Genomic DNA, 15,989 nt, shown 5'->3' on the forward strand with positions numbered 1-15,989 from the left:
TGCATTTATACGATTATCTTTCGTTTTATCGCTTATTTTACGTCTGTCATCCGGGGAACGAGGTTTGAAGTTGGATGTTTGTTGTTCGGCGGTGGGCAGTAAAACTAAAATTCCGTCAGGGGTTTGGGGTCTGGCTATTTCACACTTACTTTGACCCGGGATAAATTTAATATGTAAACATTTGGTGCTGTGAAGCAGACGAGCAGGCTTCAGGCGAGCGGGCTTCAATCGTTTACTTCTTGCTTTGGTGTTGAAGAGAGTTGAGTTTTTGTAGGTATAAGCGTTAGCGTTAGCTCATAAGTGCTCAATTTTCTATATTCAACTATATTCACTTTTTTTGTTACTGCAAACCTGCTTAAGAAAATGTAGTCAAACCTGAAAACTATGTCTTTCACTCACCACTAAAGAACATGAAAAGTATTCTGTGCTGGTTGAAGAAAATGAAAAAGTTCTCATAGTAAATAAAATGAAAATTTTTACACAAATATAATTATATATATATATGATAAACATTTTAAAAATAATGAACTTTGCAGGAAATGCTCAAACATATGCGGGAAGAGGACGGGAAACTGCAATGTAATTTGCCTTGGCCTATTCACACAAAGTTATTCTAACCTATCTAGCTAGTTACCCATCTATACCATAATTTTTCTAAAAATTCTGATTACGGGTGCTATGGGTGCTTAACTTTGTTTCCAGGGTTTTTTTTTCTTTAAAGATATGCATACTAAGATCATTCCTAGAAATATCTTTGGCTCGTGGTCTCTGGCGGATTTGTTAAAATTTGGAAAAATGCTGGTATATTCCATTCAGTAGAGATGCATATTTTATATGGCTAGCCTCACAAATATCGAGGGATACACCCTGTTTAATATTTCCGGGAGGGGACCATGGTGTAGATGTGGACTCCTGCAGTATTTATAGCTTATTTTGAGCTGCATAGGCCCAGTGAAGCAAATTTTACCAATTTGACTTTCTCTACCATCTTTAAGATTACTAAAAATAAAAGCGCTTACGGTATTAAATTTAGCAATTTAACAAAGTTGGCAATAATTTCTTATTTGTGTTCTTATTTGTAATTAATTAAATATAATTAAATTATGGAGTTCATGAGAGTAATTGCATAAAAAGCTCAATCCTATACATTTGGTATCCTTAGAAAGCGTAGAATCTTTAGAATGTGAATAAGAATATTGAGCCAAAATGTCAAAAGATATGTTTTTTTAGTGTTAAGTATATACATAGTAACTGACATATATAAATTTAATGATTGTTTGGTGTGCTCTTTTAAATTAAGTAAAAGTAAACTGCACCACAATCATTTTTTTCCTTTTGGTCCTAAACTTTAGAAATTTTTTCAGTGCCATAAAGCTTGTTGAAAGAATACCAGGTGAGGCCCTGCGCCTTTCACCAAAGCAAAATAATTTTATTTTTTTCTGGCTTCTGGTATGATGGACTAATTAAAGGCTTAGGGTTTTGGTCTAGATCTTGTAAAATTTTGTGATTTGCCAACTTAGTTTTGTGTGAACATCTGATTAAAAAGATAAAATGCAGAAATAAATTGAGAGATAAATAAAGTAGACAAAAAATGAAAACATGTTTTTTTATGGTTAAAGAAAAAAAGACGCATTTTAGATTGATAATAGACATAAAAAAATAGCCATTAATTCACAGGGTTTTTTGTTTTTACATTGTAGGTGGAAAATTTTCTAATTTTCTGTTTATGTCCATCAGTAAACTGAAGTGTTATTGTTTTGTTTTTGTTCTTTAACCATTCCCTTAACAATTTTATTTGTTGTTAATTCTTAAAGTTGACAAACTGTGGTCATTTAATTTATGTAAAAGTTTCTATTTGCTTTACTGGATTATTTTGGTGAGCACTGTTTCAACATTTGTTAATATCTTTTCATAATGCTAATTTCCCCAGGTCTGGGCTCATAGATTAGCAAGTAGCAAATTTTTAAAAATTATCTAGAGCAAGTAATTTCATGCACATTGAAGTTTAGTGCTTTACTTTTATAAAATGCTTTCTTTTTTAAAAAAGAAATCCTTAAGTTAATTGGACAATATTTTGCAAATTGTAGATTTTATATACATATTATAGGTTACAAATGCAAGAATGTCTTCTTCACAGCCTGTTGAGATAGTTTCAAAAGAAAAGTTCAAAAGTCAGATGGAGGATTTAGAGGAACATTATGACAAACATTTAAACGAAAAGCTTCCTGAGTTTCTTCATCGAGGAGATATTGTGGGTACCAACCGCCTCTTGGGATATGCGGATGCCATGATGGCAACCTGTGCCAAATTTTTGGTCATTCCTCTCAGAAATTTAAAAGAAATGGAAGAACACCAATCCCTGTCAGGTTTCATACATGAAAATAGAGCTGAGTTTGTCATGTTTTTTCTTGGATTTTTAGTTGTATTGACCATCTGGGAATCCATAAATATTAGGTCAATTGTAATTAAGCGGTTGGATGACTTTTTGGTTTTATTTTTAATTTTCAACATGTTACTGGCTGCTGTCCTCCCCTTCTCACTATCCATTCAAGGACATTATCCTGACGAACAAGTGGCGATTATGGTGACATGTGTGGTTCTGTTGCTATTGGAAATTGTAGAATTATCAGTCATATTTTATGCCTTCGCAACCCCTAGGGTTCTCCATATGGCCACACATCATTGGTCCAAACAAGGCTTGAAATATTTTCGGAATACTCTGTGCATTAAACCTGTAGTTAACTCAATAATTATTATAATAGGTGGGTTGCTCAGCTTATTACATTATGTTGCTACATGGATTTTTATTTCTTTGATTATTTTGATGCCCCTTATACGCAAGTTCATCCTTCTCCTTCGACGTAGAAATAAAAGTCAAACTGAGATTGAGAAGTGTCAGTTTTTTTGGTATTTTACACGTGGTAACATAAGCAAAGAAAGAATAGAGTGTATGAGTGATGCTGCTGTTGCGATCATAGCATGTATCTTGATATTGGACATTACAGTTGAAGAATTTCCCTCAAAAGAAAAAGTTGAAGCACATGGATTAAGCAAAGAATTGAAACACATGTCGACTGAGTTCATTATATTTCTTGGGTGTTACACAACAGTTTCCATGTTATGGTACATTAACCATACCGTACTGCATTTATTTCACACACTAAATGTTGTACTGCTCTACTTTCAAAAGCTCTTCCTGGCATTTGCCTGTCTCAGTCCCTTAGGAAGTAATATGCTTTTCAAGTTTGCAAGCAAAAATAATGATGATACCAAGTTGGCAGTTCGAGTAACCGCATCTTTTGTGCTTGTGTCATGCATTTTCAACTGCCTCATGCTTGCATGGGGATTTTATACAAAAAAAAAATATTTGCACAAATGGGCAGTTGGTAAGTGTTGGAGAAGCAATTTGAGGCAACACCTTTATGTTGTATTAAAGGTTTTGACCATCCCAGTGTGGACGATCGTGTGTTTGCTTGGAACACTCGGTGATGCCAGCAATGTTAAGTATGTAACCTTTGCAACGTTTGGTGGTGTTGTCCTCACATTTATCGTTTTAAAATTTATTTTCATGAATCACATTGGAAAGGAATTCTATAACCCAGACACTGATCCTAGAGAAGCTAAGCTGCGACAGCAAGAAAAAGCAATTGGTGATGATCAAACTGAATTTTACGAAATTAAAGGTGATGCAATAGAAAAAAATAATTACAGTGCTGAAAATACTGTACTGTAATTGTACCTTTTTGTATCAAAGTTGTTTTGTTTTTTTGCTTGAATTTCTATGTATTGTTTTATGTAAAAATTCATAGATGGATATCTGCCTATTGGAAAACAACGGAAATTTATCTAATTGATGAAGGAGGGGGGAAATCCAACTTAAGTATTTTATAGCTGTTTTGATATATTGGAAGTATTTAATCTACGTGCACAATTTTTATTTAGATATGGTGCACTTTTTATCTATATATTTATCCCACTGTAAATCTTGTATTCGTAAATCTTTATGTACTCGTTTTTGTTCATAATTATATCAAACATTTTTTATTGCGACTACCTTCCTCTATTAATTTAATCAGTACAAATCAAATATAAATTTTTTATTAGAAAGTAAGTTCATTTATTAAAAGGAGGTTTTCTTTAAAATAACAAACTTATTGATTGACATAAATTTTTTTTGTGTGGTCGAGGTCATTAGATTATTTTTTTAAGAAACTTGTATACCTATTATAACCAATTGTCACTATACCAATGTATCCGCATTTGAATATAATCATTATAAATTATAAAATAAACGATGCTTGTTTTTTTAATAAACGTCTCAGTGTGATTAACCTAGGTCCCAGTAAAGCTACTTTTTCGCACGAATACGAAAAGAGGAACTGGACACGAGGGTGGTGGATTATAAAAATAAATAAGTTGTGAAGATGATTCATGACCAACCCTGTGTTAAATCTATAGTGGTTAATTATATTTCGAATTCCGATCTGACTAGGTGGCATAAAAAAGATAGTTTAATCCTTGACTACTTTTATAAAGAGTTGATGAGATCCACAAAAGAAAGAAAATAATGTAATTAAATTTTATTCCATCTTGCAATATAAAATTCCTGCACATTTGTGTTTATTGCTTTTTGTTTATACCTGAAGGAGAGAATTTATTTGCGAGACTATTTTATTTCTACTTTTCCTTTTTTCTTTCTTCTTCATCAGCGTCCTTCTAGAGTCTCCTATAAATAACATAAGAAAATGGAGACCAGAAATCTGATAATTAACCTAATATTTGTACTGAAAATATTGATACCTCCCTAAGGCTGTTATAGTGATGTTATAACCCTAGCTGAGTAAATAAATATTAAACTAAGTTGTCCAAATATTACGTTTTATGTGTTTTAAAAAAATAGAGGATACGTTTATCATGCAACGGTATTGATAAATTATGTTTACTTCTATGACATTGAAATAATAAAAAACTTGATAATTAGTAACTTTATTTCCTCTTAAAATTTTAGCAAAATTTTCTAAAATATGGACTGGTTTTTATACGTTTTTTTAGTGCTTTCTTCTAAAATTTGATATAAAACCTAAGTTCTCATAAAATTATAAATTTTTAGCAACCCTGTCTATAATACTTTACGAAGAAATTCATAAAGTACGCACGCACAAAATCCAGTATAATCGGACAAAACAATTTCTAATACATGATAAATGCGTTTAAAGCTCGCGGACTGGTGTAACAATAATAAAGTTTTCGTTCCTAGATTTCTTTGAGATACTTTCGAGGTTTATCTCAAGGAACTCTGGAACGAGAATATCTTTAACAAGATTTCCATCAAGGTGTTGTACCAAATTGTGTTAAATTATTTTAGGAATTGGAAAAATCTGTGGAAAAATGTTCCAACCGTCATCAGTCGGTTAGGGCGCAATATTATTCCTGATATTATTCCGTTTTTGTTATATGGAGTTGAATGTTGGTGCGCAGATTTGGTGCCATTTTATCTAACATTGCGCGAGGTCCAAACAACGGTACTTTTTGGATTCATTTATACTCACTCGAACATGTATGTTTAAGATAACTATCTTCTCCAGTCGCTACGTAGGGACGAGCTCTCGACGGTGGTAACTACTTCGTATCGGCAAAAGTAACACAGTGGGGCAGGTCCATAGGTCCATATATCAACTCTATTTAAACAAAGGAAAAGTCGCTTGGCAGTCGCACCGGTGTGTAACCGTGCTAATAGTATACGTACCATACCATGCATTTAAAAAATGGCCATATATACTAATTGAAAATGGCCATACTTAATTTACCGTGTTTGGTAAAAATCATCGGCGCTTCATATATATTCACCTTCAAATGTTGGTATTTCTCGTATACTTGCAAAAACATTATCTTCGCAATGAGTAAATTAATTTTATCTATTTCTATAAAACGTTTTTTTAAAAGCATCCATATTTCCAACCTCCTCCTCAGGCCTTTTTGTTTCTCATCGGCGCTGCGCTTATCGGGCGGCTAGACATGTCACATTGTTTGTGGAACCGCTCACGAAGAGCGTCTTTTTTTTTTCTTTTAGTCACCTCTCCATACGGGTCCAACATTGCCACTTTAAGAGTCTCTCAAATATGTCGATGAACACGAAATTAGAAGTAGTGCAGCGAATTGCACAAATGCGTCGGTGCAGCGCTCTTATACAAAGCGTTTCACGATTATATAATCATTGTGGATTATAGATGTCCTTCGCGAATTTGGTGCAGCGCCAAAAGGTCAAGCGCTGCACAATGTTTGCAGTTACTGTCCCTTGAAATTTCCTAAAATATACATACCTCTAAAAATGGCCCTCGCGATTTCGAGGCAGCGGCAAAAAGTCATGCACTGCACAATGCGTCTTAGTTCTAATCTATCAAAATGTCAATAAACTAACTACAAAACACTACGCAGCGCATGACATTTTGCCGCTTTAAATGTCTCAAACGGACTGTTGTTGGATCGTAGTAAGCGCTAGGGTACACTGGAATTAATTTTCTGTTGCATGCACTCAAATGCCACATGCAATCAAAATAACCAGAATATTTTTTATTAAAATAAACAGACGGAGAAATTGCTGGCGTAGTCGGAAAGGGTGCTTGGAATGAACAACTATGGTCTTTGCATCTAGCTGATGTGATGCCATTGGTAATATAAGGCTAAGAGATAATCGCTTATCTAGACAATGTGATGTGCTGAGTGAAGCGTAGAAAGTATATTCTATATAGCAATAAAGGTATCACAACAAGGTAGGCAGAAAATATCACAATCTTGTTAGAGAATGCCACCATCTGACTTATAAAGTTTGACAGCTAACTCGATTAGTCATGGAATCGACGGCACAATTATTTTACTTTGGTGGTTTTCCGTTTTTTTTTTATCAGTACACTAACCCGTTCTGCCAGTACTAGGAACCGACAGCCTACCATACAGACACAACAACCATCCTCACATCAATCAGAAACCTCGGGACAGTCACAGTGTTTGTTATGCAAATTATCGACGCATAATTTGAAAAAATCTATTTCTTCAACATATTGGATGTTTCAAATCAAATATCTCGACACCATACCCGTTGACTTGGGCCAAATTCGTTTTCTAAATGCGTCACCAACTGTTCATTCCTTAAGAACGCATAATGTAGAGACAAGAATGGGCGACATTATATGACTTTGCAAGTGATCGCAGTTCGTTCTTAATTAATCAGCTCGAACCATCTTTTGTTAACGGAAAGTCACGCATCATAAGTGGCGCGTGAACTAGTGATTATAAAGTTTGCTTCGCAAGCACGAGGTCCGTGGTGCAGTCTACAGCCTGGGTAGACTGTAGCAAGTGCTTGTACAACAGCTACGAGACTACCTATGACATCCTGGCATCCTGTCTTTATAAGCAATCGGAAATGTAAAGACTGCTACCAAAGGCTGTGAGAGGCAATCAATCTTCCTTTATAACTAAAGAAATTAGCAAGTCAATTATGAAGAGATCCCACTTGCACAACAGATATCTGAAAAATAAAACAAAGGAAAAAAAGCTTTCTCTCAGATAGGTGACTAATTCAGGAAAAATTACGCTAGTAGAAAACGACGAAGTTTTAAATTCTGATAAAAAGGTAGTCGGAACTTTTTAAGTCTTTTTTTACAAACATAGTTTCAAAGAATATTGTAAAATATAAAGGTTGCAGAAAATGTAGGTGATAAGACAATAAAAGCAATCATCAAATACCGAAATCATCCCAGCATTCTTGCAATACAGAAAAAAGTTAAGGCTTCACATTTCTCATTTTCTTACGTAGAAAAAGAGGAAATGCAAAGAGAAATAAGAACCCTCAATGTCTTTATAATCAAATGTCTAATTTTTTTTGACAATATTTTCTCTAAATTTCAATATGGTTTCAGGCTATAGTGCCCAGCAATGCCTCCTTGTTATGCTCGAAAAATGAAAAAAGGCTGTTGACAAAGGAGATCACTTCGGAGCTTTGGTTACTGACTTATCGAAGGCTTTTGATTGTCTCTCACACGAACTTTTGGTTGTTAAATTAAATGACTATGGATTTAGTCTACCATCCGTAAGACTTATCCATGACTAATTATTAAATCGTAAACAGAGAACGGGGGGTAACTCGACTTTCAGTTCTTGGCTTGAAATAATTTTCAGCGTACCACAGGGTTCCATATTGGGACCTTTGTTAATTCACATATTTTTGTGCGATATGTGTCTTATTATTAGTGACATTGATTTTTTGAGTTATGCAGACGATAATACCCTGTATACAACTGCTGAAACTATCGATCCTGTGCTTGTTTTACTAGACAAAACGTCAAAATCTCTTTTTCAGTGGTTTATCAACAACGAAATGAAGGCGTAACATATAAAAGTTATCTTTTACTCGGGAGTAAAGAAATAACTGTTATGATTGTCGATAATACTCTCGTTGAAAGTAGTCAATCTGAGAGACTAATTGGAATTAATTTAGATACGAATTTATCTTTTATTTTGCATTTAGAAGAAATGTGCAAAAAGCTTCTCAAAAACTGAACGCAATTGAAAGGATAATACCTGTAATGAGTGTTAAAAAAAGAAGAACGCTGGTAAATGCTTTCTTTAAGTCCTTGTTCAACTACTGTCCACTAGTGTGGATGTGTTGTAATAGAAGCTATAGTAATCGAATAAATCGACTACATGAACGTTCCCTTCGCATGGCGCACAATGATAAGAAGTCATCTTTTAGTGAATTGCTCTTAAAAGACAGATCTGTCTCTATCCATGTTAGAAACATCCAGGCTCTAATAAGTGTCTATATAAGTGAAAAATAATTTGGCACTAGTTCTCGTAAGTCAAGAGATAGAGAAATGTTACTTCTGGCGCAGGCGCAGGCGCACGCCCTCAAGACATCACAAGAAATCCCCGATCATCCAAGACTTAGTGGGGAAAGTCCTTACCATGCCATAGCAGGGTAAAGTCTCCACTAAGTAATGACGTCATAAAATGCAGCAAATGAGTCCAAAATTCTAGCGCAGGGGAATTTCCCTTATGATATCAAAAAATCAACGCATGCGCTGTAAAGACACGCTAGGTCTAGAAGAGTGAAATCCTCTGACAAAACAAAAAATCGTATATAATAAAGAGAATGAATTCATACACTGTCAAACAATTACGTGATATTGCAAAACCCGTGGATTAACAGGGTATTATAGACTACGTAAAGCTGAATTGATTGCCTTATTGGAGAATGCATCACAGAAACCGGTCAGATCTATACCATCTGAAGATATGGACGTTTTCTAGAGACAGGAGATGGCCAAGACCCGTCCAACCATCGGGGGTAAAATCAGGGAATGGTACAACTGGGTATTGCCCCCATCTGAGATGGATGTATTCGAGAAACAGAAGCTGTCGAAAAATCGATCGATTGTTGAAACCAAGATACGGGAATGGTACAACTGGCTTGTGGACGCTGTTCCAAATCCTATAAAAGAAGAGGTCAAGAGTACCTATGCAGCATTCAAACACGGGGTGATGGGGTTCTATAACAGGACAGCCAACACAAGGCCTACGCTCCATGATAAGGTAGAAAAAGAGGCTGAGGAAGGCTATCTATATGAACAGCCAGGGCAAGATTTTACACCTAAGGAACATAAACATGCTCTCCACAGGACATTCCGAAGTTTCCGAATTAATGGTATAGGAGGGGCAGACGTTGACAGGTATATAGGGATGGTGCGACCAAACGTTAAAACCTTGTTTGGGGACCAGGCAGAAGATATGGGGTCGGCAAAGGTACAGTTATCCCTGTGGATTATGTGGAAAAAGCCCTCAAATATAGAGGGGGCTAATGATGAGTACATTGAGGTGAAGAAGGTTTTTCATAGCATTATGGCCTCGGTATTCTAGGGTAGCGACGTGGACGATGTGCTTGATAGGATGTTTGCCCAAATCAAAACAGGCGTGGAAAATCCGGCACTGCCCTGGAGTGGCTTTACAATATCTAAAATCCTATATCTTGATGTAGACTTCCATACTCTACGGTTAACGAGAGGTTCATCGTATGTTAAACTACCAAAATGGGTAGCTTCTAAAAAGGCAATTATTAACTCAAAAAATGAGGATGGGGAGTATTATTATAGCATCCCTGCATCATGATGAGATTGAAAAAGATTCACAAAGATTAAACAAGCTGAAGCATCATGTAGACCTTTATAATTGGGATGGTATAGAGTTCCCAACAAGTATCAAATCCATATACAATTTCGAGGCGAATAACCCCGACATCGCGGTGAATGTTCTGTATATAGATGGGAAGAGGATCAACATCCTACGTCGATCGGTGCACAACGGACGTACCAAGGTGGTGACCTTATTGCTTATCACCGATGATAAAAAGGCTCACTATACGGCAGTTAAAAGTCTATCGAGGCTCCTGGGCAAGGAGACTTCAAAGAATAGGAACCCAATGCACTTCTGCCTTTCATGTCTACAGGGTTTTCCCACGGATGAATCAAGGGACAAGCACTTAGATACTGCACTGATCACGAGGCAGTCAAGATCATAATGCCAAATGGGGCTGAAAATGGCTATACTATAGGGATGGCCAACAGCAATTCAAGGTACCCTTTACCATCTATGCAGACTTCGAGAGATGCAAGGGATACCAAGACGAAAAGGCTAAGCAAGCATGTACCATCCGGCTGGTGCACCTATAGTACCTTTGTATTTGGAGATGTACCGGATCCACTAAAAGTCTATAGGGGTGAGGACTGTGTGACGAAGTTCGTGAACCATCTCGAGGATGAAGTGAAAAGACTTTATCATACATACCCTCAGCAACCCATAACCAAACTAACGAAGGTCCTAAAAAGGGAACATGACGAGGCCACGCACTGCCATATCTGCATGAAGCCCTTTGATTACTATGAGAATTACCGTAAAGTCAGGGACCACTGCCACTGTACAGGTCTGTATAGAGGCGCAGCGCACGCAATATGCAATTTCAAATAAAACATACCAGGCCACATACCAGTGATATTCCATAACTTATCGGGGTATGTTGCCCATCTTTTCATACGGGAATTAGGTGAGAAGTACGACACCCAGGACATTGACTGTATTGCTGAAAATACCGATAAATACATCTCTTTTAACGTGAAAATCAAGGTACCCCTATGGGAAATGATGATGGTGAGAAGTACAAGAGCATAGAGAAACGGTTTATCGATAGTTGTCGATTTATGGCATCAAGCCTTGACAAATTGACAAGTAACCTCATTGGAACAAACGCCGCAGGTATGAAATGTCAACAGTGTGCAGATACATGCCTGGAATTCCAGAGCATAGACGCCGAATACATGGCAAAGTTTTGGTGTAAAAATTGCGACTTGGGTATCACAAAGCAGCTTAATCGAGACCAGGTAAAAGCAAACGTACCATCCATGGCCAAATTCATCGACAAGGATGATGCTGAGAAAGGGTGTGTACCCCTATGAGTACATGGATGAATGACAGCGTTTTGAGGAGCTGGAACTACCACCAAAGGAGGCCTTTTACAGCAAGCTCAATATGAAGGGTATCAGCGACAGGAATTATACCTATTCTAAAAAGGTATGGAATATCTTTACCCCAGAGCGCGATAACATCACTATGGAAGACTACCATGATATCTACTTAACAATAGACGTCCTGGTATTAGCCGGCGTCTTCGAGACATTTCGGGGTGTCTGCCTGGACAAATAAAGCCTTGATCCTGCTCATTTCTACTTCGCACCCGGCTTGGCATGGAAGGCAGCCCTGAAATTTACAGGTACAAGGCTAGAGCTTCTCACCGATTCCGATATGCTCCTGATGTTCGAGAAGGGTATAAGAGGAGGCATAACCCAGGCTGTACACCGGTATGCCAAAGCCAATAACAAGTATATGGGAGATCAGTATAACCCCAATGAGGGGTCCTCCTACCTACAATATCTGGACGCGAACAACTTGTATGGCTAGGCGATGCGTCAATACTTGCCCACGGACGGGTTCAAAAGGGTGCGGAACGTCGAGGCATTCACCGAAAGGTGGATCGGGAAGCTCGTTGAAGGGAATAAGCATGGGTACATATTAGAGGTAGGCCAGGCCATCCTGGACATGTCAAAAATGGTGATGTATGAATTCCATTACAACTATATGCAGCTCAAATACGGTAGCAAGCTGCGGTTATGCTATATAGATACGGACAGCTTTGTGTACCATATACGAACACACGACTTTTATGATAATATAGCGCAGGATGTTAAGGCACGTTTTGACACAAGTGCGTATAATGCAGATGATGGGAGACCTCTCCCTATGGGTAAGAACAAGAAGGTAGTAGGCTTAATGAAGGACGAATTAGGTGGCAAAATAATGACCGAATTCGTCACCCTCAGGGCCAAGCTATACGCTTACAAGAGCTTTACAAAAAAGGGTGGTGATCGAAATGCGAAGAGCGTGAAAAAATGCGTTACGAAGAAATCTATAACCTTCGATGACTATCAACGATGTCTGAAAGAGGGCGCTGACATATACAAAAGCCAGATCTTGATCCAAAACAAGGGCCATAAGGTATATACCCAAGACGTATTGAAGTTGGCACTCAACAGGGCAGACGACAAACGTATCGTACAACCAGACCAGATTACAACGCTTGCCAGAGGCCATTACCGCCTAGCGTCCACAGGGAAATAAAATGGAGGCATGTCTGTATATAGCCTTACTCCTACCCTATGCCCTGATTGCTTACATACTTTTTCGATATCGACTTATAATAAAGATGTCGTCCGATATTGCACAAGTATTCGACACAGCCACCTCTGCAGAATATGAAAATATTGAGAAGCCCATTGATAAGCGTCAAATTTTAAAAGAGGCTCTTCGTAAAAGTAAAGGGCATCTTTTGCCAAAGAAGTGCACAGAAGGGTTTGTCGACAAGGCTCCAGAGAAAGTGGTAGAAAAGGTATATGCCGAGTTCGTACAGCATGAGATTCAAGAGAAAGGGAAGAAAACGTCAAAGGTGCTGGCTACCCATCCCGTCTCCCTATATGCCAACCTGGTTAACAATTTTGTATATTTGGATAGCATTGAGGCCCTGAAAAATGATATCAATAATGACCCTATTATTAAAGACTCCTTCGTGGACTTAAGCATACTGGTATATTGAACTTTCGGAAAGTTTCTGGCACTTATTCCCATTGCGGGGCATACGGCAAGACATATCAGTACCAAAAAAGAAAGAGAACGTGGAGAAGGATGCGGATACGACGGAGGAGACGTCACCATAATAATAAATGAGTGAAGAAGAGAGAATCATTGCAAAGCCCCTAAAGCATTCGGGAAGAGTTGCATAGGGACACAATATGCCGGCACTCATGAAGAAGAGGAAAGAAGAAATGAAACAACAAGCAGGTACTGTAGAGCCTGCAGTCAAAGCCTCTTCTGAGGCCAGTTCTATACAGTCAATGGGCAGTGTCCACATCTATGGAGCTGGAGCGATAGCCGTGCTTGCTATGGGCGTCGGGGTTTGGTATATGTTTGGCAAGGGTAAAAACAAACCCCCAAACACCGCACCGGAGTCCTAACAGGGGAAACAGGACAAAACCAAGCCTCAGATTGAGATCTTTAAAATGCAATAACTTTCCAAAAAATGACACTTAATAAATGACAAGCAACGTAACACCGATAGAAAAGAAATTTTTGGACATATTGTACAAAACAGTTGTGGACCTTACTTTCACCTTTGCCTATGCCATGGCAGGTAAGAAATTTTTAGGTATAACGAGGTCATCGACAAAAATGGACACAAATGACGTCCTCATTATGGTTGCATACTTCGCGGCAGGGAGAGCAAGTTGTGAAATGGCGGTGAAAAAAGAGTGGTTACCCTCAACCATTGTGCCGAAGCCTAAATAAGTGTCCAGTAATAACTCGTGTTTGTCTTTTTAGGGCAAAAACGAGTCAATATGGATGGAACCAAGAGCTGTCAAAAATGTAAACAATTTTTATCCCCGGACAGTTTCAGGGTCAACCGTAACAGTCAAACTACAAAGACATGTATCAAATGCGTGGATAAAGTAAGGGATTCGCAAGAACGCAATAGGTGCCATCATCAAAGGCAGAGATCCAAGTTCAAGGAATGCGGTGGAAGTGAAATATGCAACCATAAAAAATATAGGGCATATTGCAAGGAGTGTGGCGGAAGTCAAATATGCCCCCATCAAAGGGTTAGGGTCGAATGTAAGGACTGTAAAGGAAGTGGGGTTTGTAAGCATGGAAGACAGAGGGTCTATTGCAAAGACTGTAAGGAAAGTTATTTTTTCCACCATGAAAAGCTAAGGAGGAATTGCGCCATTTGCGACCCTTCCGGGCATCTGACCGGTGTCGTAGGAAATCAAACCCGTTACGCCCTGAAAGGAAACAAGGAGCTCAGTTCCCGGGAATATCTCGGGTGCGACATGGCTACACTGAGGACCCATATCGAAGCCAAATTTTCTGAGGGGATGACCTGGGACAACCATGGAGAGTGGCATATATATCATAAAATCCCGCTTAAATACAAGGAAAATGGCAATGCCCCATCTCTTGCAGAGGTAGCGAAAAGGCTACACTACACCAATACTCAACCTATATGGGCAAGTGAAAATATTTCCAAGGGTTTGTGGTGGCTCTTCCAATATGTCTCGGAAGAGCCACCACAAACAATAAAATGGATATAAGATGTTGTCGCGTATGTAAACAGCTATTACCCCCGCACAAATTTAAAATTAGGGGTAATACTTTAACGAAAAGTTGCATAGACTGCCTTAATAAAGCTAAAAAAAGGCGGGCTGTAGCAAATAGAGATACTGAGGATGTTGAAATAGAGCCCCTTGCTATTGATCGGGAAATTAGAGGTGTTCAACGGGATTAAAATTACTTGATTCTCTACGACCTACTCACATACAGGATTTTAAGTCAATATACCGAACTTATTGGGGATGGTCCCGAGAAGGCAAGGCTTGTTGGAGGTACCGCAATGCATTGCGATGCCTGCAAGGTAAATTAACATATACTACATCACCCCTCGAACACAAGGTCCGAGAGACTAAGCTCTGCCCTGCATGTCGAGGGTCCTTGGTGAATGACCACGGGGGTACATGGGTATGTGGGTCATACTTTGGAGTACACCCGAAGGTGAGTAATAGTAAATGGATGCTTTAGAAGAGTCCCACACGGCAATATTTATAGGTACGACGTTTTGCAGTAAGACGCAACGTGTTTTGGACCTGCTTGAGCATGAGTATAGGGCAAAGTATCACAATATAGTGATACTTTGCCCTACCCCACGGTGGAATAGGACATACCTAGAGAGGGCCTCACTTTAGAAAGACCCCTATGTATTTCTGATAGACCCCGTGGACCAACTTCTCGAATGGATCCAAAAATTATCCTCATTATTGGCAGGCGAAGAAAGTCTCTTCATAGTCGATGATTGTATAGCGAACGAGGATTTCGATAAACGTCGACAATTCCTACAGAATGCATAGTTTGTGGCTACTCACGCAGAGCTACACTGCTCTCCCCAAGAATCTGAGGAGGCAAAACAAACAGCTCTTCCTCTGGTACCCACATGAAAAGTCCGATATGAAAATGATAGACGAGGAAACTAATCTCATCCTGGACTGGGATGAGATCAAAGCTGAGTTGAAATAATCAAATCACGCATGCCTATACGTAAGGCTTGAACATCCTCGAACCTGGAAAATCCTTAAATGAATTACTCTGGCTAGGCATCAATATAATAAAAACATGTTGTCGCAGATTTCCCTTGAATTTAACAATAGCAAACTACATGCCGTAACTACCAAGGGCCGCTCCTGGACCCGTGCTATGGAAGTAGAACAGGTTGCACTGGACTACAAAAAAGACACGTCCGATACCATCCGCAATCACTGCAGTCCTGAAAATTACGCCCACAAATG

At 38.4% G+C, this 15,989-nt stretch overlaps 1 protein-coding gene across 2 annotated transcripts; it reads left to right on the top strand.

Moving 5' to 3' along the window:
- On the top strand, positions 1–4,295 carry LOC130653967 (endosomal/lysosomal proton channel TMEM175-like). Of its 2 annotated transcripts, none has more exons than XM_057456468.1 (2): positions 1–270; positions 2,108–4,295. In XM_057456468.1, exon 2 carries the CDS (start codon positions 2,123–2,125, stop codon positions 3,731–3,733), a length of 1,611 nt encoding a protein of 536 aa, XP_057312451.1. In that variant the 5' UTR covers positions 1–270; positions 2,108–2,122; the 3' UTR covers positions 3,734–4,295. The 2 variants fall into 2 exon arrangements, with proteins under 2 accessions (XP_057312451.1, XP_057312450.1); XM_057456467.1 differs by having other exon boundaries at positions 2–274.
- The last annotated feature ends 11,694 nt before the right edge of the window (positions 4,296–15,989 follow it).

This window comes from Hydractinia symbiolongicarpus, chromosome 8, assembly GCF_029227915.1.
Source record: "Hydractinia symbiolongicarpus strain clone_291-10 chromosome 8, HSymV2.1, whole genome shotgun sequence".
Lineage (NCBI taxonomy): Eukaryota > Metazoa > Cnidaria > Hydrozoa > Anthoathecata > Hydractiniidae > Hydractinia > Hydractinia symbiolongicarpus.